Below are 26470 nucleotides of genomic sequence, written 5' to 3' on the forward strand. Positions count from 1 at the left end.
TTTCTTCTATAGTGGTCTCATCGTTGTGTAAACACTGTCTTCTTTGTAAACCTACAGGGTTAAGACTGCATCTACATTCAGTGATTATGAAAACAGCAAATATGTACAGCAATAATAATAAACAAAATACAACGCATACAAGTACTTTAAAAGTTTTTTTTTTTTGTAATATTTGTACATTTTTGTAAGTTATCAAACCCTAAGACAAAATGTTACATTGCCATTTCATATTTGTTGATATCAACAAAACCTATGACAGCCATCGGTTTACTTGGATCCTATCCAGAGAGATATATGCAGCTAACACTTTAAATACAAACCTTAGATTTACAGTGAATACAAATGTATCATTCACAGATTGAACTACAATGTACAAAGTTATCAACTATTAGTGAAATAGTTAAATAGTGAAATTATCACAGATACAGTTAAATATCCAGAGCAAACAAACTGGCTTAACCCCATCATTAAGGCTTAAAGCCTTTAACTACAATGGGAATAAGATAAACCAAACGCGTTAGACATGGTTTATTTTTCTTATAATGGTTTTGCCTATTTCACACTTTCAACAATATAAAAAAAATAATGCTCACATTTTGCCTAATCTAAGCTACACCACTGTAGCCAGACACATAGCCCCAGGCCTTATTGTCAGTCATCATTGTAGAGATCTCCAGCATATGGCAAATTAACTCGACTTCCTGTAACATTTGGTAGACGAGACAGATCTGGTAGGTTCTGGAGACGTAAACGCAGTTCTTTCCGAACCTGTGATACTCTTCCCAGCTTGCGCTTGAACTCCTTCAAAGAAAAAGCAAAGAACAACCTTAAAATAGTGCACTAGTCGTGCATTGTAACGAGCCGGACAGGCTGGCTTTACATAAACACAAGAAAATGATTTCCTTAGAAGAATAAAAATGTAATCATATATTATATAAAGTAACATATTTTAATGTAAACAATGCCCCAAACTGCTTTAGTAAGATAGTCGGTTATTGGTTATATCCATTTTCTGGTCACTATTTGGTATCATGTTTTGATATTTTTTTATGTAATTCAAAACATAGAAGTATAGAATTTGATGGCAGATAAAAAAACATTTGGCTCATCTAGTCTTGGGACTTAATCATTCCTTGATTTTGTCTTATATCCAGGGTAGATTCATACATATCTCGTTCATGTTTAAATTCCCTTAATTAACCTCTGGTGCTTCTAATCAGTAAAGTAAATTATAAAAATGACCATTACATATTTAGAACATTTTGTGTACCATGTGAGATTAATGTTTTAACTTGTTGTTTGTCCCTAGTAAGACTAGAGAGTAAATTAAAAACAATGTTTGTTACAGGTGATAGAGAGACACCATGAGGGTTATGTGTAAAAAAGTAAACCTGGTGTGATGTTTTATCACAATATAAAGAGAATGCTTCTGGTGATAAGATGATGGGCGATAAAGCCATTTTCTATATACAACCCCTTATTTGGCTTTTTTTTAATCTAATGTCTGCTTCCTGTCATAACGCCATTTTGAAATGTGTATTGTGCTTGACAAAAAGTCTTTAATATGGAGTTGTCCCCCACACGTATAATAGCCTCCACTCCTCTGGAAAGGCTTTTCACAAGATTTTGGGGTATTTGTGGGGATGTCTGTCCAATCAGCCAAAACAGTATTTGTGAGGTCAGGTCTGGCTCAGAACGTGCTTTCCAATTCATGCCAAAGGTGTTTACTGGGATTAAGGACAGGACTTTGTACAAGCCACTAAAGTTCCTCCACACCAAGCCCGTCAAACCTTATCTTCATTGACCTTCGCTTTGTGCACAGGCATTCTGGAACAGGAAATGGTATTCCCCAAACTAATGGCACAAAGTTGGAAGCATACGATTTTCTTTGTATGCTGTTGCTTCAACATTACCAATCACGGAAACTAGAAAAGACCACTCATCACTCCAGTGGACACTTTGGCTCTAGAGCACAGTGGCAGCATGCGTTACACAACTCCAACTGATGCTTGGTATTGCGTATAGTGAGCATTGGCTTGTGTGCACCTGCTCAGCCATGGAAATCCATTTCATGAAGCTCCCACCACACCACGTTTGTGCTGATGTTGCTTCCAGAGACGGTTTGGAACAGTAGTGAGTGATACTACAGAGGATAGGTGATTTTTGAAAGTTATGCACCTCAGGACTCGCCTGCTCTGTGAGTGTGCGTGCTCTACTGCATTGTGTCTGGGCTGTTACTACCAAGATACTTCAGCTTCACAGCAATAGGATTTACAGTGGTAAAGGCAGCATCCTATGGCAGTACCATGTTTAAATTCACTGAGCTTCTTACTTTGACCCATTCTAATGCCAATGTTTATCTAAAGAGATGGCATACCTATGTGCTTGGTTTTATACACCTGTTGGCAATGCACGGAGCTGAAATACCTAAACTCACTAATTAGGATACATGCCCACATACTTCTGGCCATATAGTGTATGCAATAAAGCCAGGCTTTGACTACTGCAACCATCTTCTGTATTTAGTCTCTGTTCTATTCAAACCAAATTAATTCAGACTTGTATCATAATGATTATATTGATCATAGCTCCTTTTACATCCACTGTCCTGTAAAACGATGCTTTCCTCATAAGTGTCTACTAAGCAGGAGCTTAACCCGTTCTCAAATGTCCCTGCCGCTTACAGAAGCCAGGATTCCTGCTGACTAATCATATGTAACATTGTTGGGCTGGAGCGCCAGTACCCCGTTATATAAGGAATGTCCGATCACACGGGTATTCCCTTTCGGTAGGTGTCAGTGCCGACACCCAGCAGAACTTCACTGCAGGATAGGAGGGACTCAGCAGGGTGTTCCTAGAGATGTGCTTTCTATGGAGCCCCGCTGGGTGTCGGCATTGACTGATCAGCAGGAGGAGAGGGGAAAATACAAGCCATTTAATCCAACAGTATTGTAGTAGTAGTAGTAGTATAAAAATATGTATGTGGGTTATGACATCAGGTGATGTTGCAGAATATAAATTGGGTGTTTGTTCACCAGTGGCACCTGCAGTACAGAAAATAAATTTAAGTATAGGGTATCTATCATCAGTATTATTATGGGTTATGTATGTCTATGATTTTAAAAGAAGACCCTACTTCTCCATTATATCAAAATGGGTAATCATTGTTCAACAAATATATGGCAAAATGAACACACAAAAAACCTCTATGCTTAGGTTATGAAAAATCCCTGCTCCCAAAGCAGTTAAGTAGGGTACTCCACACAACACTATTTAGCCTTTGTCCCATTAACGTCTAGGTTAGTCAAATAATGCATTTAAGGTCCATACACTCTGACTGGAAAAGCTCACCATGATATTCTGTGAGGGGACTATACTTCTATACCCTTTTCTGCCTCAGAAAACTAAAATCATCTTTCAAACACTATCATACATGCTCGGCCTTCGCCCCTCCTGAGTCTTCAGCTTTTTAATGAAAATCTATCTGTAACCTACATGACTTTTGTTCCTGGCACAACGAGGACTGTAGGCACTGAAATTACTGCCAGCTCTCCATCCCAGCTGCTCAAGTACTGGCTATGTACTTCCAACTCCAACCCTTTTTTCTTGGTTTAACACTTCTCTAGCCCATTCCCTCTACCTTCACAATTGACTCATTGTCCACTGTAAGGTGTCCCATGTCTCATGGTTACTCACCAACAGAACATGGATGGCTTGCTCAGCTCAGGATATTCCCATGAACAGCGAGGAACAATTTACATGGGTTATCTATATATATCTATATATATATATATATATATATATATATATATATATATATGAAGTTGGATGGCGGAAAAAGCTGTAAGTAACCTTGCCATGTGTGCTTCTCTTTAATATGTTTGTCAGCTTGCATTGCTGCAGCTAGCCGTCAAGTGAGTCTCCCCTCCATTAGAGGGGCTAACAAAAGCCAACAAGATAGACAGATGATGGTAGAGAACTCCATTAAAAAGAAAGTAGAGAGAGCAATCAATCATCAAGACTTTTGACTCCTGGCTGGAGATAAGAAGATCAAATGGGAAGACTAATGAAAGAGGGGAGACCTAGTAGTTTTGGTACAATGTTTACAGTAGATTAAGGGTCCTTGATTAAGCCGAATGCCTTAAATGACTAAGGTATTAAGCTGACATTATTAAAAATATAGTTTTCATATATGTATTACTAGTGTTATGGATTAAAGGTGGAAGTTGAGAGGATATTGTGTGATATGGATAATACAAATAAAGGGGTTACTAACCTGAAAAATAAAGTTTGTTAAGCAAAAGGTGAAACACCTCTGATAACAGCCACTAACGTTTGGTATAGTTTGCTAAATAAAATGTATTAGTTTATTAGTTTTCATAAGTTGCTGGTAACTAAGATGAAACAAGGACACCAATTGAAAAGTTGATTTAGATTTGTCGTGTAGTACATAGATGGCACTAAGTACACGTGGTGACCATGTTCAAAGGGACTGGAATCTAAGCTTGGATATACCAGATGGTCAGAGTTGACAGCAGAGAGGGGGAAGGTATCAGATGGATTTAAGAAAGAGTATTTCAGATTATACATTGAACAATAATATTGTTAACCACAATCAACAGGACTTTATGAATAGATCATATGAAGCAACCTTGACTGTGATACTCTTAAAATGATCCTCAATGCTAAAGCATTTTGTCAAGTGGCACTTAAAATGGGTTACTGCATAAATTAAAGAGATACAACAATCATTATTCACTCCAATAAATTTTACAGTGAATTTAAAAGGAAGCTTTTAAAATGTATGCCTCTGTATTTTACTTTTTTGATATATAAAACACACACATTACTGTGCAAAAGTTTTAGGGTGGTATGAAAACATGTAAAGTGAGAGTGCTTTGAAAAATAGACTGTCAGGGTCCATCCAGGATGTAGAACAGCATATTGCATTTTTCCCTGCCTTGCCTCAGTTCCCATGTTTTGCTGTGATCCATTCCTGGATTTCCGTATGCTCTGTTCTGATCTTCCATCCCTTGATTCCAGTCTTGCTCTTTGCTTCAGCTCTGTTTCCTTTATAAGGTGTGCCCCACCCATGTGTTCTGTTTGTCTCAGTCTGTAATCTAAAGGTATGTCCTTCTCGGTTCTGTGTTTGGATTCAATGTTTAGTTTATCAGTACTTTCGTATGCAGGGCTTAGCGTTAGGACCCACCGTCATTGGAGTACTCTGGCGTAGCGGTGGGCTAAGCATACTATGGCCATATGATGTGACGGAATCTCCAATTGTTATCACATAGTCCTAGGCTAGTTCCTGTATCCATGTTTATCTGCCTCTTATGTACCTTTGCCCTTCTTCCCTGAATCATCTGAGGATTTCGGTTCCTCTCTCCTCTCCCCTTGTCCCAGTTAAGTAGTCCTATCCTTGCTTAAAGGAGAAGCATCCGAGGATTCTGGCTCATCACTCCTTCCCCTGCGTTCCTTGCCTTGTTCCCTGTCCTTTGTTGTGCCCTGTATCATGTATGTCTTGTTTGGTTATGTTCCTTGCTCGGTCTCCCTGTTCCATGCTCTGTCCTCCTTGCTTGCTACATTTCTGTTGATACTCTGCTTAGCTTCCGTACTCCCAGCCTGCAGCATCCTGCACATAAGCCTTGTGCTATGTCTCATGCCTGTTCCAGGGTGCCTGCAGGATATCTCCAAGTTTTGATGCTTTGTCAGATCCAAGTTTAGTTTGGATTTCCTCATCCAGCCAAGTTTAGTTCTGCTTTGTTCTGGACATCATAGGCTGCTATGTCAGGGTGCTGGTATGTGGCTGCTCAACCCTAGATGCCCACCTGGGAGAGTGCAGTCGTCCTGCGTCAGGCCAACTCCACTACTGCGCAATACCTCCTGAACTCCATTTTTGGGCGCTCTGGGTCTTTACAGTCGTCTGTATGGACCCGGTTCCCTGACATAGATATGTTCAATTTTATCATTTAACAAAATGCAAAGTGAGTGAACAGAATACAACTCTCAGGTAGGTTGTTCCAATTTTGAAGAAGCACAGTTCCTGGATTTAGGCAGCCTCAGTTGCTTCTCTTTTCATGTAATCCCAGACTCAATCATGCTGCGATCAGGACATCCCCAAACTTGCAAGGAGTCTCCACCATGCTTCATTGTTGCCTTCAGCGAACAAACTGCCTTCCCACTATAGCTAAATATTTCAAATTTTGAGTCAGGAGCACCTGCTGCCATATTTTTCTTTCCACAACTTCGGGGTCTTCGGGAATAGTTGAGTAACTTGGTCTTGTTTCTATATCTAAGGTACACAAATCTTCCATTAAGACAACTAATCTCTGGATGGTAGATGGATGTCTCACTGTTTCTTGCCAATGCTGTGCTGATGGCTCTGCTTTACATCTTCCAATTGTGAAAGGAAGTACGCTAGACATGTCTTTAATCAGCTGCACTAAGTTTCCTTGGCCAATCACTGTGTCAACGGTCAACATTGCCTGTTTCTTTGTGCTACATCGAGAGCTTGGGCACAACATCTGGAAACCCCAGTCTCCCTTGCACTTTCTGCCTAGGAGAGACCTTGCTGATGCAGAACTACTGTGTGTCTTATTGCTGTGCTCAGTCTTGCCATAGTGAATAACTTGACATTAGACTGTATCAGCAACCTCACCTTATGAGTTTGGCTGTCCCTCACCCTGTTTTATTTCTCATATGCAGCTGTTTATGTTAATGATTGAATATGTAGGTTCAAACACAATTGATGATCATTAGCACCTGCTTTGTCATACATCTAACTAGATGCCTACAAAATCACTGGCTTTGTGCAGATGGACCTAGAAGAATTAATGGTGTTTTGAAGGCAAAGGGTTGTCACAAAAAAAATTATATGTTCATTTACTTTGCATTTTGTTAAATGATAAAAAATTTTTTACATGTCTCTCTAATCATTTTCACACTTCCTACTGTATAAAATAGATTTATATTACCTGCAGCAACCTTATAGTTCAATTTTCCAGTTTACAGTCTGATACAGCCTAAGTTCAGAATACAAACATAATTTCATAACACACCTATACATTTCATTAACCTATCTCCTGATTTTGAATGCAGAGGGTTGCTTATTTTTCAATGCCCCTCACTAGTATCTAAAATGCTTTGCATTGCCACCAGAGTCCCTTGATTCACACAGGCGCTCAACAGGCCTGGAAAAATAATTGAGCTCAACTATTCAGTCTTCGCTTAATGGAAATAAAAACGGTCTATTAACTAAAGAGTTATTAGCAAAGTTGTCGTTTCAACTCCCTCCTTTATGAATGCCAGCACTGGCAAGTTTCTCTAACAAGAAGGGCTGAGTTGTCCCTGTATAAACACGTAATTTAATGTATAAAATAAAGATTTAATCTTTATTTTATACATTAAATTACATGTATAAAATGAAGATGAAATCTCACTGATTTTAACCATGCATTACACAGGGCCAGCCAAGCTCTCCTTGCAGGAGAAGCTTACCGAGTTTGGACCTTAATGTACAGTGACGTGAAGGAGTAGAATCTTGTCCACTTTCCCTTTAGCGAATAGACCCAAAGGGTTCATTTCCACTAAAGTGGAATTTGGCATTACAGTTGGAAGAAGAATTGCAGTTTCCTCTCCATGATTTCATACTGCGCATGGTTAACCCCAACAAGCTTCTGTGCAAGAATAGCTTGCATAGCTCAGTATAATGCCTATTTACATAGTTCTGGAAGATCCCCCCCACACACACACACATATACACACACTGAATGATCTAGAAGTGGTAGAGGTATAGCTCAACTCTTCCAGCAGAGAAATTATTCAGGAATAGCCATTTTAAATGCACAGTGTATTCAGGGAGTTGTAACCACTGGCATATTTTGGCCTAGGGCCTAGTCTGTCACCCTGGTTAGCTAAAATGTTAGATTAAGTACACCTGTTCAATTGCTCGTTAACACAAATAGCTAAACAGCCAATAACGTAGCAGCAACGCAAAGCATTTAGGCATGTAGATGTGGTCAAGAAGACTTTGAATGTGGCATGGTTGTTGATGCCAGACAGGCTGGTCTGAGTATATCAGAAACTGCTGATCTATTGGGATTTTCACGCACAGTCATCTCAAGGGTTTACAGAGAAAAAGCCCGAAAAAATATCCAGTGAGTGGCAGTTGTGTGGACGAAAATGCCTTGTTGATGTCAGAGGAGAATGACTCCTGTCAGCTAAGAACAAGAAACTGAGGCTACAATTCGCACAGGCTCACCAAAATTGGAAAATTGAAGACTGGAAAAAATTTGCCTGGTCTGATAAGTCTTGATTCGAGCTGCGACATTCAAATGACAGGGTCAGACTTTGGTGTGAACATGAAAGCACAGATCCATCCTGCCTTGTATCAACAGTTCAGGCTGGTGGTGTTGTAACGGTGTGGGGGACATTTTCTTGGGACACTTTGGGCCCCTTAGTACCAATTGAGCATTGTTTAAACGCGACAGCCGACCATGTCCATCCCTTTACGACCACAGTGTACCCATCTTCTGATGGCTACCTCCAGCACCATGTCACAAAGCCCATATAATCTCAAACTGGTTTCTTAAACATGAGAATGAGTTCACTGTACTTCAATCGCCGCCACAGTCACCAGATCTCAATCCAATAGAGCACCTTTGGGATGTGGTGGAATGAGAGGTGGAATTGCATCATGGATGTGCAGCCGACAAATCTGCAGCAACAACGCGATGCCATCATGTCCATATTGACCAAAATCTCGGGGGAATGTTTCCCGAACCTTATAGAAAGTATGCCACGAAGACTGAAGGCAGTTCTGAAGGCAAAGGGGGGTCCAACCCGATACTAGCAAGGTGTACCTAATAAAGTGGCCAGTAAGTGTATGTATGTATATCCATCCCAACAGACTTTGAAAATAATAAAGGATTAATGAAAACATCTATATTTTATATATCAGTGCACTTTTAAAATACAGAATCATCTTCAGAGCTTTAATAGTCTCCACCCAATTGTTTCTACACAATAAAAGCTCTAAAGCAATCAAATAAGAAAATATAGAATCTAAATCTTGTTTTTTTTTTTAAAATTAAATGTAATTTTATAGCAAGACAAGAAGCTTCATATTTTGCATAAACCTTCTTTACTGTTAACCTCCAGCAGCGAAAGAATAAAGAATACAAGAAACAACCAATCAAAAAAGGAAGTAACAGTCTATATAAGTCCCCACATCTGGTCACTCTTCCTCTTTCTTTGCTGCTTAGCCTCCAGCTGAGAACTTTCCATTTTATTCTATATTATCTAGTTTATTGGATTTTTTTCTGGTCTTTTGTCTAGATTATTTTAATTTTCTGTCTAGTACAGTCTTACTATTTGGTTTGCCTTTATTTTGTTTTATTGTGTGATTATTTGGGCCTCTATATATATATATATATATATATATATATATATATTATTTTATGTTTTGAATCTACCCTTATTGCCTTTTATCCTGATTGCCTATTTGGTTTTTATTTGTTTGGATCAGTTTTATCCTCTCTGCTAATTCGTTTTTTTCATTTAGCCCACTGGGACTGGTTTGCCTCCTTGCACTCTCCTGCCTTGGAGCTTTTGCATGTCTGGGTTTGGGCCTTTCACCTCGTGACTGTCTTGGACCTCCGGTTTTATTTTATTCTCCTTTATTTTGGTTAGATTTTTTTTTTTATTTAGGCTTTCATTAGGTTTTTCTCCCTTGTAATGTTATAAATAATTATTAGGGGTGACCCCCCCCACTGTTAACCCTTCACTCTGGGTTCATTACTTATGGTACAGCCATTACTGTTTCAACATCCATATGCTGTTTGAGAATTTATATTGTCTCTATTCCTGGGGGTGAACCCCCCTTATGTTTTAGAGGATTAGGGCTTTGTCTCCTATACGGCCACTGGTTTATTTCACTGGCGCTTAACTTATTTACTGTATGGGTGAATCCCGCTGCCATTTTGTGCACATGTTGGCGCCTACTGCTGCGCTTTAAGGGTGACCCCCTTGCTGTATCAGATTTATACAGTGGGTGACCCCCCTTTAACCAGCCTATTTACTTTACCCTCCTTTTGTGTTCTTTCTACCAGACACACATTGGAGTAGGATGGCTGATAACTCTGAGACCCAGATTCCTGCCGCCTTCCAGGCTTAGCTCCGCGCTGCTTTGGCTGCGTCTCTGCCTGGTGCTTTGGCAGAGATCCGATCCTCCCAGCTTGCTCAACCTCTCGCCTCCCCTTCTGGGGTTGAAGGCCCTGAAACAGGCGGCTCTTCCTCCTCCGTGGACGTGGAAACCCCACGCAAGCGTTCCTGGGTTCAGGTTCCCTCCACTTCCAGCAAGGGCAAGGATCCGCTGAAAAAAGTTAGGAGCATGGCTCCCCCTACCCTCTCTTCAACGGATGATTTGACGGCGGAATACGAGGTGCTAGAAGAATACTGTGCAGGCTTCCTTAGGTCTAGCCTCTCCTGGTTTGGGCCGCGATCCCGCTCTTGAGCTTCCCAAGACAAGGTTACAGACGATCTGGGTGTCCCTCTGTTTGACCCTAGAACTCTCCGCCATCCGTGCTCAGCAGAATGGACCCCCCATCTGCCCGCATTGCCGAATTCCTCAGGTCCTGACTCCACCGTCCGCTTCATAAGGAAGTCCGCCAGAGGCTTTGATCTGAATGTCCGGGTCCCACCATACCGGCTAAAGTCTCAAGCATCTCGGAGTTTGATCAGAGTTTCGAGACGTTCCTCACTAAGAACAGCAAGGATCCTCGGAAGGAGATTGAACAAGGTCTCCGCACGGCTCAGGACGAACTCCTGGATGTCTTGGGTCCCTGACCCAAATTTTCCAAATGGTAGGACAAAGCCTTGACCGATGGCTCACCTCTAGATCCGCAGCTGGTCCGTGACTTAACATCTTCACGTCCCTCAACAAGGCCCAGACCAACATGAGACGCGTGTTTCGCTTCGTGACTCGTTTTTCCTCCAGAGCTGGTTGGCAGAGGGGTCATGCCACTAGCAGATCATTTACCTTGTTGGAATACACTTACTTTTTTTCTCCTGAAGAAGCCAACGGAGTTTGGCGAAACGCGTTGAGACTGAGCCTTTATTGTATTCGGATATCTTTGATCTGCTGGACGTTTTTATACTGCGCTTTTGCATAACATTTCGGTTATGCCAACTTCTTTGTGAGTTTTATGAGCTCTCTTCTTATTAAATATAGTTTCTCAATACTGCACCATTTGTGGTTTTCGTCATTTGCATTCCAGATATTCAGAAGAACTTCTCTCATTTGATGGGCCTCTTTTACCTATTACCTTTGTTATCACTCAGATTTATTACTTGGACTTATTACACTATTGTATTTTGTTTTTTTTTTTTCTTTACATGTCTATGCGCCCCAATCTTTGATATATCAGCCTTGTTTGGCAAGCCTCCACCACCTGCAGATCCCAATTCCGCTACCCGTTCCATCAAGGAGGTTCCAGAGGGAGAGGATATTCTTCCTCATATTCCGGTTGCGGGTCGGCTCACCCCTTTTTTCCCCATGCATGGTCTTCCCTTACCTCAGATCCCTGGGTCCTTCAGACCGTGGGAGGTTTCCGTCTAGAGTTTCTGTTTCCGTCAACTTTCCTCTCCTCCCCAGGTTTGCGTGCAGTGCCGCGACTTTGGTTCATGCCATAGAGCGAGTTTCTGCCCCTCCCCTTGTTTCGTGAGCAATATTTTCTTAGTACGCAAGAAGTTGGGAGAGTTTTGCCCCGTCACCAATCTGCGGGCTCTCAATCATTACGTTGTGTATCGGCACTTCAAGATTGAGGGCATCCATCTCTTACGCAATCTCCTGAGAGAGAACGATTAGGTCGAGAAGAGAAAACCAAAGGATGCTTATCTCACAGTTCCCGTTCACCATGCCGACAGGAAATTTCTGCAGTTCCGCTGGCAATGCCTTCTCTGGCAATTCACGTGCCTTCCTTTCGACCTCAGTTCCGTGCCTTGGTGTTTCACCAAGCTTTTGAAACCGGTCATGGAATGTCTTCGAGCATGGGGGGTTTGCGCCATCATCTATTTGGACAACATCCTCCTAATGGCGTGAGATGTAGAGACTCTGTCGAGATACCTCCCTCGCGTTTGGCTTCTTCAGGACCTGTGTTTCATCATAAACGAGGCCAAGTCTGTTCTGGTTCCCACGCAAGCTATTCAGTTCCTCGGCTTCACGGTGGATTCGGTGGCATCAGTACTCAGGTTACCTCAAGGAGAGGTCTTGGCCATCAAGAAAGAAATTCGAAGATTGCTCCGCCAGCGGCTGGTCTCCCTCAGGAACCTTTCCAGGATTATAGGCCTACTCTCAGCTTCCATCCAAGCTATCTTCCCGGGTCCCCTCCATTACAGAGCCCTTCAGCGTCTAAAGACCTGTCACCTTCCGAGACAGCTTCCTACGACACCTTGATCGCCCTGATGGAAGAGGCACGGTTGGAGCTTCGTTGGTGGCTGGTGTACATGGACGCGTGGAAATGGGCAAGCCATCTTCGGATCAACCCCGGACTTAGTCTTAGACTCGGACGCAAGCCTTTGTGGTTGGGGGACGTCTTGCGGAGAGGTGGCTACCGGGGCCTCTGGACCGGGGAGGAGCGCGATCTCCACATCAACTGCCTGGAGCTGATCGTCGGGTCCTTTGCTGTATGCAGCTTCACAAAGGGTCTCACCAACTGTTCTCTCGTGCTTCGCATGGACAACGTGTCCACTGTGTGTTGTATCAATCACCTAGAGGGCTTGAGGTCCAGACTCCTCACGAAGCTCACCAAGGATCTGTACCAGTACTGTCTGGACAACCTGTCTATCAGGACGGTGTACCTTCCTGGCAAGGACAATCTAGTGGGGGACTGGTTCTCCCGGCATTGGAGAGATGTGAGCGATTGGCGCCTTCTTCCAATCTCTCGACCATTGTGGAGGTCCACTTCACTTGGACCTCTTCGCATCCAGGGCAAATAGTCAGACTGACGCATTCTTCAGCTGGCTGTGGGATCCACCTACCCTGGCGGTGGACGCGTTCTTGCAGACGTGGCCTCTTCCCGGAGCTTACGCCTTTCCCCCCTTCTACGGACTCTCCACTCCCTCAGCAGATAGGGTGTATCGATCCTGCTTTTAACTCTTCTATGACAGACTCAACCGTGGTTCCCACTGTTGCTGGAAATGTCATGCGAGGATCCTCTGATTCTTCCTTCATCGTGGGACTTACTAAGAATCCTCACCCCATCCTTCAGGACCGATTGTTGCTGGTGGCCTGGACGGTTTCAGGGGATCCTGGAATGTGCCAGGCTTATCGGCTTCGGTTCGAGACTTACTCTGGGCATCCTGGGCTCCTGGCAGAAGGAAATCTTACCTCAAGGCTTGGGGGGTCTGGTGTTGCTGGTGTGTGGCTCAACACCTTGATCCCGTTACGGCACCTATAACGGCAGTTATTAATTTCCTTGCTCATCTTTATTTCCCAGGGTAAATCTTACCGCACTATTAATTTATTCTGCTCGGCTATTTCGGCAGCTCACGTGCCTGTCCAGGGGCTCGGGGCCGGTAAGGACCCTTCGGTTTGTCGCCTTCTTCAGGGCATTCGCGTTTCCAGGCCTCTGACCGCTCGTGGTATACGTCACAGTCACACAACACTCCAATGTGTTCAGCAATACCATGTACAGCGATACCACCCTTGCACGGGTTTGAAAGCAACATTTGGGACGTGTGCATTTTTTCCAATTAGACATATGGTGTTAATTGGGACATTGTTGAACCCGGCCAATTCAATTTACCCCATTTAAAGCCATGACAGTCCTGACACGTCAATTGTCACTAACTGGATGTTAGTGCATGACGTGCCAGAACCGGCAACTGTCATTAAGGGGTTAACTATGTAAGTTAATGTTTATGTTATTACAATTATTAATAACGTCACCAATATCTCAGAGAAAAGGCTGAACAAAACACAGGTATATTAAAAAAGTTATCTAGGGAATACACATAAGGCTGGAAACGTCCAGCCCGGGGGGCAATGGTTTAAGTATATCTACCTAAATGGTTGAGTAATACGGTTGCCCAAAATGCTTCACCCTGCATACGAACTGCATAAAAAATGCTGAAGAAGACTACAGAAATCCTTGTTGCGTCTCTCGGGATGCATGTGAATTTCAAATAAAATAGAAACAAAAATGCCCCAAATGGTCAGAAAGGTGCAGTGTAAGTTGCAACTGGCTAACTGGTACTTTTTACATCCCTCCCCTTAATGTTCCATGTTGTCTACTGTATAAGACTTAAAGAAGAAATTGTTTGTGCTTAATAAATAAAAGGTAATACTAATTTGCAGAGAATGATCAGGGCTCAATACATGGCTCTACAAACCCCAGGCACTACAGCGCATAGGATTTCGCCTGCTTGCTGAAAGTGGAGACACCTTTTTGGTGCCACCAGGAAGGTCACCTACTCTAATCTAATATGACCCTTCTAGTAGCAAGGTAGAGGGTATGCTCCATGGGTTTACATCTTACATGAGAGGTAAGATGATAGTTTGTGAATGCCCTTGTTTCTGGGGTGGATTTACTTACAATTTGCTTTATTATAAGTTTTACCGACTTCTTGACATTGGCTTCCACCAATTAACCACGTTAATGCCCCCCTGGCTACAAAAATTTAACAACCAAAATAGGAAACCTCTACTTGAATGCAGAAAACACAATTTTTCAATAGCCATAGGAGAAATAAAACCTATTTTTGAATTAAGAGATTTGGAAAATGTACTTGTGCGATGCCATCTGGCTCCCATATGTTTGGCTAGTTGTTAGACCCAAAGCAAAACGGTCGAGCTCTGGCCATTAAAAAGGACAATTTTACCCATCGATGGGTAAAAAATCTAGAATTTCACGTTCCATTCTTAATAGAAACCTTTCAAGTTCTGGACTTAATTTCCCCAATTTGTGTATCCTACATCAAACTTGTTTATTTAACCATTTTATAGCCTGGGATATAACGGAATTCGGAACTACCTTGGTACAACTATGAGAGATGGAATTGTCAAAATCTAGACCCATTCCTTTTATATTGGTTTAATAAAAAAGATATACATAGACTAAATACTCTTAGTCCAATTGTTTCCAACATATTAAGTAACATGATTATTTTTAAGGAAAAATTTGGTAATACGGAACTCTGTTCGCTATCATCTCCGTTGATAGCGGTACAACATATGATAAAGGATATAGATTTAAAATCCTGGTTTCTCCAGGGTATTGATACAATTTCAGACATAAGCACTTCTTCCCATTTGGTTTCATTTAACGAAATTCAATTTAAGTATAACATACCCAGTAAAGAATTATTCTCTTATTTAAGAATTAGAAATTTTATTAAAAATAATCCATTAACTTCTCCGACTAGTTTAGATAGGTTTATAAATGCTCACCACAAAAAAAAACTTAATTACGAGATTAAGAAATCTGTTGGTTCAAGAGCAAGTGTTAGATAAACCAAACACTATTCTGAAATGGGAAAGAGATCTGGGCGTCTCCTATTCTCTTGATATATGGTGCGACTCTTGGAATAAAGTAAGAAAAGCAATACACTGTATAAATCTACAAGAACAGTACTATAAACTCCTTCACAGATGGTACTATGTGCCAACCTTACTACATAAAATGCACAATTCTACTTCCAACATATGCTGGAGATGCAAACTAGAATTGGGCTCAACGATACACATTTGGTGGGAGTGTGATAAGCTATTAAATCTTAGATCTGAAATTGTCATACTTTTTAAGAGTTTATTTGATATAGACATGGTTTTGAATCCGCAAACTTTTCTTTTCCATATTGATCTTCCTTGGAAAAATAAACCGAAACTGTACTTGGCTATTAATGTTTTGGCAGCTGCCAAAATCTGTATAGCTCGACTATGGAAATTAGATCAGTCACCACTTTGGCCCCAAGTTATAGCCCAAATAAATTACCAGTATACAATGGAGAAGTATTTCTATCGAACACATAATAATATTAAATATTATGAAGCTATTTGGTCTCCATGGAAAAGATGGCTTTCTGGAAATGGATATACATATCATACTATTATATAACCTTGGCAATGCTAATTAATTTACTATGCTAATATACATATACTATTAATACCTCCCCCTCTCCTCTCCCCCCTAGCCGATATGGTAAACAACTTGGTCTCGATACTGTCTTGTATCTGAATGTTTTAATTTTACCTTTTCAGTACTGTTTTGTATATTATAAGGATGAATGTTTGTATGTTATTGTCTTTTTATTTTCTGTTATAAAATTTAATAAATAATGATTAATAAAAAAAAAAAAAAAAAAAAAAGGACAATTTTACATAACACTAAAGAGGTCTAAGCTTGCAATAATACCCTTGATATGGTTGACCGGTGCACTATACACTTTTAAATCAGCCATTGTCAGAAGAGGTTTCAAATGAGTGGACAGGTAGTCTTACTGTATTAAATGGGAGGCATGAAAGACTAAGGGGAACATTAAATGAATAACTGCTGAATGAAGAAAAATGTGTGCTTGTCTAAATGTAATGATTGGAGGCAGCAAGGATTTACAGTGGGGGGAAGATCATGTCAGACCAATATTAAGCTCTTCAGTACTGTAACTAAGGTAATAGGTGATGCGGACTTTGCAAACGGATTTGCCGGTGTTCTAATTCATAAACTGCATATGTAATCCAGATGATAACATGTTGGTTAAAAGACAGGCAAGCATGTTATAGTAAATATAAAGTCAAATGATCTAAGGAAACTAGATGGATTTTTTTTTTGACATGTGAAAAATAAAGCAGAAAAAGGAGGCAGAATACAGACTTAATTATATTTTCCTCACAACTTCATCAGAACAAAAGGAGTTATCATTTTGCATAATCTAAAGGTGAGTGTACTGTAGAGCAATAAGGGATGCTAGGTTATACAGGAAAAGGTAGCAATAGCTGTGGGAAAAAAATTATACAAATGCTGCTTTATAAATTACCGGGGACACCTCATCTCCAGTTCTGGAGATCATGGCTTCGGAAAAGTCAAACAATTAAAAGAGCATTCAAGGAATGGCTATTTAAAACGATACAGGGTCTTATTATTACAACACATACCAAGAAAGACTTAAAAATGTTAATATATAAACCCTAAAAAGCAAATAAGCCACTGTAGAATCATTTAATAAAACGTAAGGAATCATTTTTTTTCTAAATGAGTTGTATAAGAAATATATTTCATATTAGACTGTGGCGTGATGCGAGAAATATATTTTACAGAAAGGGTAGTAGATCACTTCAGTGGAAGCAGTCCAATCAGAGTAAATTTAAGAAAGCTTGTGATGAACATAATGATACCTTGAAGAATGAACAAGTAAAACCGATTAAAAATGTGCAGACTTGATTGGTGCATTGGTTCTTTTCTGCCATCACTCCCAATGTATCTATGTTCCTAACTCAGACCATATTGTAACAAAAAACAGTTTGTATTACAAGATAACAGGAATTCAATGTTACTACTAATCTACAGCTCTGTAACGAGAACATAAGATCAGTTTTACAGCTTTTTGTATACATTTTAAAACCTCCTTTGTTCCTGTGACAAACAAGCACATATCCACTGACGCGTTCATAGCCTCCTTAGAAACATGAGACAATACAGGGATTTTGAGGATTTCTTTTTTATTATTATTATGTAGCAGGTCTAGTATCTAATGGAGATGGCATCATTTTTTTTTTTTCAAGATAAGTCCAAATTCACCACCTGTAACAGAATCTTGATAAAATGTTAACGCAGCCGTAGATGCATGAACTGAGGACATAATACTTACCATTCAAGACTTACGTGTTTTAAGGATTTTGAATAGAAATGTTTAAAAAGTTAGAATTATCTGAACTGCAAAAATATTCAGAAGACATTAAAAACAAAAGTGTTCATTAACACCGCTACTGTTGGTATCTTATCTGTTAATTGCTAAGTATAGGTATGCTTACATTCAGCCTCTAATTTGAAAACATATCCCAAGAGGCCTTGTAAGAGAGAATTGGTCACTTTTAGGTTCTGCGAGCATTTGAAATTTTGTTTAGAAACAGTGATGTGAAACACTTTGCAGGACACATGAATGCCATTTTAATTTTTATCTGATCAAATAAATAGCCATTGTGTTTTGGTTTTGGGCAAATACCAGGGCTGTAGTGCCCTGAGAAATTTCCCACCAGGTTGCCAAAAAAAAAATCCAGAATAAGGCATTTCGAATAAATTATAAATTGATTTGCATTTTACTCATTGAAATAAGTATTTGATCCGCGATGTCTGGCTTCCAGGTGTCTTTTATACAGGTAACGAGCTGAAATTAGGAGCAGTTTCTTAAAGGGAATGCTCCTAATCTCAGCTTGTTACCGTTATAAAAGACACCTGTCCTGAAAGCAATCAACCAGATTCCAAACTCCAAAGAGCTGTCCAAGGGACAAGATCGTAGACCTACACACGGCTGGAATGGGCTACAAGACCATCGCCATGCAGCTTGGAGAGAAGGTGACAACAGTTGGTGCAAATATTCGCAAATGGAAGAAACACAAAATAAATGTCATTCTCCCTCGGTCTGGGGCTCCATGCAAGATCTCACCTTGTGGAGTTTCAATGATCATGAGAATGGTGAGGAATCAGGCCAGAACTACACGAGAGGATCTTGTCAATGATCTCAAAGCAGCTGGGACAATAGTCACCAAGAAAACAATTGGTAACACACTACGCCGTGAAGGACTGAAATCCTGCAGCGTCCGCAAGGTTCCAGTGCTCAAGAAAACACATGTACAGGTCTGTCTGAAGTTTGCCAATGAACATCTGAATGATTCAGAGGAGAACTGGGTGAAAGTGTTGTGGTTAGATGAGACCAAAACCGAGCTATTTGGCATCAACTCAATGCCCTGTGTTTGGAGGAGGAGGAATGCTGTCTATGAGCCCAAGAACACCATTTCCACCGTCAAACATGGAGGTGGAAACATTATGCTTTGGGAGTGTTTTTCTGCTGAGGGGACAGGACAACTTCACGGCATCAAAGGGACGATGGATGGGGCCCATGTACCATCAAATCTTGGGTGAGAACCTCCTTCCGTCAGCCAGGGCGTGGATGGGTATTTCAGCATTACAATGACTCAAAACAAACGGCCAAGGCAACAAACGAGTGGCTCATGAAGAAGCACACCAAGGTCCTGGAGTGGCCTAGCCAGTCAGCCTCGAAACCTTAACGACTTGGAGAGGATTTGCAAAGAGGAGTGGGAAAAAATCCCTCCTGAGATGTGTGCAAACCTGGAGGCCAACTACAGGAAACATCTGACCTCTGTAATTACCAACAAGGGTACTAAGGGTACTAAGTACTAAGTAATGTTTTGCAAAGGAGTCAAATACTTATTTCACGGAGTAAAATGTAAATCAATTTATAACTTATTTGAAATGTGTTATTCGGGGATTTCTTATTCTGTCTCTCACTGGTCAAATAAATCAACCATTAAAATTATAGACTGCTCATGTCTATGTGAGTGGGCAAACGCACAAAAACAGCATGGGATCAAATAATTTTTTCCTTCACTGTATATATGTATGTATATATTGTTTAGAAACATATGATTGCAAACCTTACAAATGTGTGCAGGGCAATAATGGTACTATGATGTGGTGGTAATTTTTTTTCCTGACTGGTTTTCATTTAAACATAAATCTATGTTTCAGTGTTTGATACTTAACATGCTTGCTATTGGAAATTCACTTTATTCATTTTAATTAAAGTACAGTTATACCCTAATTCAAGTCTGCTTGTGGTGAAGAAACATGGTGTTCCAAGTGAAAATAAGCAAAAATGATGACTGTGAGGTTGTATGTGTCCAATGTGGTGCAAAAGGGAAGTAAAAAAAATGCTATCACTTCCATTTAAATTAAGGACTGAGAAAACTGTTAAATGTAATAAAAAAGACAAAAAGGAAGTGAGAGAAAAGCTAGAGCAGTAACTTAGAATCTAAAACGTCAAAATGATTACGCACTTCCAGCTGGTGTTCCTTCTCCTCAAGGACCTCTTTTTGACATCGCAAAAAGTCGGACAGCATACGGGTCAGCTGTTTCCGATCATCGATTTCAGCCGCTAGTCTACCATTGTAGTCTGCTAGCAACATGCAGGCATCATCTACCATCTTGGAAAGCCGTTCACCGGACTCCTTGTCTAGGCAACAGAGTGGAAAAAATGTAAAAACATTATATACCAATACTTTAACATGAATATAACACTATCCCTCAAATACCAATATTAGACATTAAAACATAAAATAACTATACCCACCAGTGATATTGTCCAAAAGAGAAACATCTTGGACCTCTACAGGTAAAGAGCTTATCCTCTGATGGACAGCTGCATCACCAGAAGCTGCATTCTCAAGTTCCTGTAATGCACGTATGAGATCTGTGGCCTAGGACACAGAACACAATGACAAACTGGATTCCAAAAGATGACAACTAAGTAAAATGTAAAGATTAAATACAATCAAGTAATTCAAAGTAAATAAGAATCATGGAGTTGGAGATATGTCTGGCAAGAAAGGAAAAGAGGATCATATCAATTAAACCAAATGAACCTAAATAAGCATTTACTGAAATGTAGGATAGCAGGGACTAAGTTTAGGAACCAGTTTAAAGCCAGTCTGCCGATATTACAGGGGTTGCGTAAATATCAACAATAATAACTAGACTAATATCAACTAGTATTAGTCACATTGTGCAGTAAAACACAAAAAATAGTTTTATTATATGAGTTACCATATTCTTAAGTTGTATACAACATGATTTTCTTTCTGCTTATTAGAATGTACTGCTAAAGTCCCTGATATTAAATGATCACTTATTGCGGTGTATGGCAAATTCTATATGGTTACCTGTGGAGGTGCTTCTGGGGAATTATTAACGGAGCTATCATCGTCATCATCTTCTTCTTCTTCTACTTCTACTTTCACATCCTCATAAACACGTTTCTTTGCCTTCTTTTCCCCATCTTGTTAAAAAAAAAAAAAAGCCAAAAGTTTAATATCGCCAGTACAAATATGCATTTCCGAAGTTTAATTTTAAAATAAATTAAAAGCACAGCCTAGCATCAAAGACTTCCTCATCAACTATGAACGTATATTAAAGTACTAACAAGTACTTTCATATACATCTTTTAGCTCTCGCAGCAAAAAGATTTGTAACAGTTTTGGCTGCTAGAAGCCAATCACTGGCAGGATAACATTCTTATCGGATGATTAATGGAAGCACTTTAAGCGCATGACATGGTGACTGGTAAGCAGGAAGTCTGTTTGGACCATTTTTTACGGCGAATAAACTGCAAATGTTTTGAGACGGTTCCGATTAATCCCTGTTTTCTTGCACATGATGAAGAAAATCAAGATAATATGTAGGTATGATATGCATGGCTAGAGAGTACTTTTAACTCAAATTGTCTATTGCCAAACAGTAGATCTGAGACTTAAAATAGCAGGAATTTGATTGTAAATACTTACACAAAGCTACTTTCAGTTGCTCCAAGACGTCATTCTCATACACAGCCCTTTCTTCCCAAATAGAGAGAACACGACCTAGGTGCTTCTTACAACTCTCATCTGTCTCTCTGCTCAAAAGAAATAAAATCCTACATCAACATACAACATAAAAACATACTTTATTAGAAAAGCAAAAAGGAAAAGAAAAACGTCCAGCACAAAGATGCGTGTGGATGTAAAAACGGTATGTGTCTACATGGTTTTTATATAAAAAGAAATACAAAGTGTGAAGGGTACAGCGGTTGCAAAGAGCACACAGGTGATGTAAAAATTAAAGTAGAATAGATAAAGTCTTTGAATGAAAGAATCATCACCTTTTTAGGATTGCTTTTGAAAATAATTTTATGTATATGTCTTGCAATCGAGCCACAAAACAATTCAGATTTTACCATTTTGTATGCGGACACAACTATTGAATTCAGAAGACGATGCTCTGGGGGACATTGTCAATATGTAGAAAGTACCTAATCATAATGTGACGTCTTCGAGTAGGCTTGAATAAGACAGAAAACGAAAATACAGTACCTTGCAACATGTTTAAATGCATCCGCAATGACAGGTGCAAAGTCTTTAGTGAACTCTGGCCCCTTCCTTTTGCTATTCTGAATAACATCGTTTGCCAAGTACAGGAAGGTGAGCTTTCTACCTGGCTTTGCTGTAAAAAAAAAAAAATAATAATAATTTACTGGCTGTCAGGAACAGGACAGAACACAGAGCAAGAATAGCTCGTAAAAATGACCCAGCATCACCTTCCACAGGAAACCCCAAGTATTTTCACATTTAAGCTAGACATTCTCCTAAAAATACATGAAACACGCAGACTAGATGGGCCGAATCTGCCGTCAAATTCTACGTTTCTATAAAAACTTCTATAAAAGTAAAGTAAGCCACAGAACTTTTCAATTTAGGGACATATGGATGCATTTACACCACAAGTTACTGCACCAAAGATTTAAACAGGTACAAAATGAAGAAAGGCTGTATTCTAGTAAAATATAATATAGTAATATAAAGTAAAAAAACATACTTAAAACAAAGATGTTTAAAGCTGCTCCAAAACAAGAACACAATTCACAGCATTTGTGAAAAAGAAAGCTTCTGTCCGAGCAGAATAGAAGAGAGGAGACCTGTGCATGAGGTCTGCTTCACTGGCGTTCAGGGAAGTATAATTCTTCATACGTACGTGTACGAGCGTATACAAGAAGTATCACACACACCAGCAGTGAACTGTCATCCGTGCATGTGTCAACATTAAATCACTGAAACTAGATTAGTCCTAGTAATAACCTAAAATACTAGTATCCCAAAAAACAAACTCATTAATTCATTAAAGGGGTACCTTAACACAAGGATCACACTGTAACAGAAACAAATAAAAATAAAAAGCTTTTTGTCTCCTAGTCATACACACATACATACATAACCGTTCCTAAATGTAATATCTATCACCTTTCTTTCTAGAAGCAAGGATATCTTAAAAAATGTGCAAAGTATGAGGCAATCTACAAGTGACATCTAATTACCCTTTAAAATAATTGCTTCGGTCTTAAAGAGGTCCCTCAGTCTTTAAGGTATCTGTTAAGCTAACAGCGTATGCGAGCTGTATATTGGCAAACTGAGCATCATTTAACTCAGTATTACAGTTCACTTACTTATTGCATGTGAACGCCGGGCACAGCATCATTCATTCCAACTTCCATCAATTGGAAAAGCACATTGATCTCTTGAAGGGTAGGACGTACCGGTACGTCCACAGGGGATTCTTGGATGTACCGGTATGTCCATAGGGGACTGAAGGGGTTAAGTCTCAGATCTACAGTTTGACATGATCGCTTTCAATTTTCGTCGGCCGACGGAGGAGGGAAGGTGCAGCTTCAACCTAAGTTTTTAAACCAGGTCAATAATGCATACTAAAGGACTCAGAAGGTACTATAATAGGCATTATTCTCAGGGATATCGCCCGGGGACATTAATCTGTCCCTTTTACACCATGAAGCTACTTTCATCTTCCCTCCTCTACAGCTGGCATATTGTCATTGGCAGCAGACCACTATCATATGCAAGAACACCTAATAGATATAAAAACAATAGAAATATTTTTTTTTACGTGTATTATCACATACATCAAAGTGCACAACATGTGATAAAGCATATGAATGCGACATATAGCTTAATCCACAGCCGTAAAATAACATCAATACCATGCTGAGACTCTTATACATTATATGTATTCCATAACATAATTGATATACTTGTCAACATCGACCATGGTCAAGAGAGGGACACACCTGTTGGTAATCCATGGTTAGGTGTAACCAGTAGAATCTTTGGTGTTAAGCTTGGTACACTAAATACAATACAAAAACAAATATAAGAAATATGTAGAAAGGGGGGAAAATAAGGAAACAACGCTGTTCCTTGCAAAGGCTGTGATGTATGAACCTTTGCATATCTCTAATTTTTATAGTCCATCCACCTGCAAGTCCACTCATGCTGCCCAAATCCATTGATATACTCGAGAGGCATTGGAAATAGCATGGGCAATCTGCTCCATATAACACAAACTCCATAATCTCTATAAGTGGAGTAACACGCTTATAGAACAGCACCCTGACCACCTTACAGGTAAGAGGAAGCAAATTATCTAGCAAGAGCGGGAATAGCAACAGGGGAAATTAAGCCTTTCAACTGCAAAGTCAATTGGTAAAGGGACTCTGGGACATGCCACCATGTAATAACAAGCCTCCTTCACACCCTCCCAAACGTTCAGCTGAAGTCCCTGGGAATCATTTGACAGGCGAGAAGGAACTTATATGGGGTAAGAAAAGCTTGGTCCTATTAGGCAGACGAAAAATAAAATATTTCAAACATATTTTATACAGAATATTTCTCCTTGAAACAACAATTCCACCCCCTCCCGTTCCTGCAGGATTTCTGAATAATTGAAATAGCCAGCAATCCTAAATAAAAACGATAATATTTTCCTTATTACCGGTAATTATATTTTCCTTAGCAGAAGATTAATGATGTACGCAGTACACCTAAAACACAATATACAGACGTTACCTCTATTTGTATTTGTCTCATAGTTGTCCTATGATTTAGCCATGCGCTCAGTTGCCAGCACGTCAAACATGAACACGTATGGAAAAATAACACTTTAAAACCTAGGCATTCAAATTAGACGATGGAGAAGAAGCATTCGGCCAGTCTAGCCTGCCTATCTCTCTTGATGTAAAGACCTTATTCAGTCTTTGGTCTTGTCTTAGATGCCTACTCCACACATGTTTCTCTTGTTTAAATTCCCTCGCTGTATTAGCGTCCACCACTTCGGTTGGGAGGCAGTTCCATTCATCTCTCACTAAAGCATCTCCGTATTGAAATATATATACACGTTTATAAATTATATATACAAACACACACATATATATATACAAATACACACACATACAGATTTATAGTGTTTGAATCTCTTGGTGACCAAGTAAAACACACATCTACAATTAAAAAAAGTTGTGATTTGCTGAAAACAACAATTATGTTAATTGCTCTCCCTACACAAGAGCTACGCTCAACAGGCTGGCAGGTTTCAAAAGCGCCGGGTAATTAAATCCACTGAGAGATTATTTAGCAATTAACACATAAGAGCGTTTTACACAATCAACTGCCAGAGGGAATGAGACGCTGTCTGCGATTGGGATGTGATGCAAAGAATAGCTGCAAACCAGTATACTCAACACACATTAAGTGATTCAATGGTACTAATTTACGTGTTACATATATACATTACACATACACGGCTTTATTAGTACTTGGCCTAATTACACGCATTACCTTTCAAAAGTTTGGGGTCACCTAGAAACGATTGTGTGTTTTTAAAGAAAAGCAAATGTTTTGTCCATTAAAATAACACGAAATGCATCAGAAATACAGTGTAGACGGTTTTAATTATGTAATTGATTATTGTAGCTGGAAACGGATGATATTTAATGAAATATCTTCATGGGGGCGTGCAGAGGCCCTTTATCACGCCTGAGTTCGCTGATCCAAGTTTACGTTTAAAGCGCTAATGAATCATTCGAAATCCTTTTTGCAATTATGTTACACAGCTAGGAATGTCCTTGATTTCCATGGGCTAAGTGACCCCAAACCTTTAAAATGTAGTGTGTTTATATATATATATATATATATATATATATATATATATATTATATTATATATATCACTGGCAGAGCCCTTTCAGCAGGTATCATATTGCTGAAGTTAACTTGGGAGAGCTCAAGATCCAAACACACACAATTAGCAAGAGACACCGTGACTGCACCCACCGTGGTCACATGGTGAGAGGAAGACCCTAATGTAACATCTGGCAGACTACAGTTTCGGTTGCCCCTGGCACCCATTTAGGACGCGCGCACACCCTTTCCTTACCTTTACGCAGCTCCCTGTCCCATACGGAGACGATGACCTTAGAGTGCTTCCTGTGGTGAATGAGCCAGAGGGACAGGGTCTGCACGCTCTGCTGAGAGTTACTCAGCTCCGACAGTTTCTTCTCCAGAGCCGTCTCCGAGAACGCAGACATTCCCACTGAGGCGGGCTATCCGGCCCAACGCTCGCGAAACCCAGGCCGAGGTCGAAATGGTTCTACGGAGCGTCAAAGCTCGCTCGCAACCCGCCGTGCCTTGGATACTCGTCCCGATAAAATAGCTGTTACACCGCTGTACAGCGCGTCCCGGTGCGCCTGGGGTGCACGCAGCGATAAGGCCTGCCTTAATGCACACTGAATGCCATCTCCTGTAGAGTTAGCATTAGACCGCCTGATTAATACATTAAAACAGCGCTGCGCTGAATCCCAGGATA

General features: G+C 40.1%; 1 protein-coding gene across 2 annotated transcripts; it reads right to left on the bottom strand.

Annotated features, from left to right (window-relative positions):
* On the bottom strand, positions 1–26470 carry RPRD1A (regulation of nuclear pre-mRNA domain containing 1A). 2 transcript variants are annotated; one of them, XM_053466838.1, is made up of 7 exons: positions 26042–26470; positions 22136–22265; positions 21572–21678; positions 20951–21066; positions 20362–20488; positions 20069–20244; positions 1–801 (listed from the first exon to the last, which is right to left on the bottom strand). In XM_053466838.1, the coding sequence occupies exons 1-7, from the start codon at positions 26190–26192 to the stop codon at positions 652–654; spliced, it is 957 nt and encodes a 318-aa protein (XP_053322813.1). In that variant the 5' UTR covers positions 26193–26470; the 3' UTR covers positions 1–651. The 2 variants fall into 2 exon arrangements, with proteins under 2 accessions (XP_053322813.1, XP_053322814.1); XM_053466839.1 differs by lacking the exon at positions 1–801 and adding an exon at positions 17697–17795.

The sequence above is a fragment of the Spea bombifrons genome, chromosome 5 (assembly GCF_027358695.1).
Source record: "Spea bombifrons isolate aSpeBom1 chromosome 5, aSpeBom1.2.pri, whole genome shotgun sequence".
Lineage (NCBI taxonomy): Eukaryota > Metazoa > Chordata > Amphibia > Anura > Pelobatidae > Spea > Spea bombifrons.

Coding starts and splice junctions, on each gene's coding strand:
- RPRD1A (XM_053466838.1), bottom strand. CDS start 26,192: ATGTCTGCGTTCTCGGAGACGGCTCTGGAGAAGAAACTGTCGGAGCTG. Junction 21,679..22,135: donor GCATTTAAACATGTTGCAAG/GTACTGTATTTT, acceptor TCTTTTGAGCAG/AGAGACAGATGAGAGTTGTA. Junction 21,067..21,571: donor GCAACTGAAAGTAGCTTTGT/GTAAGTATTTAC, acceptor TTTTTTAACAAG/ATGGGGAAAAGAAGGCAAAG.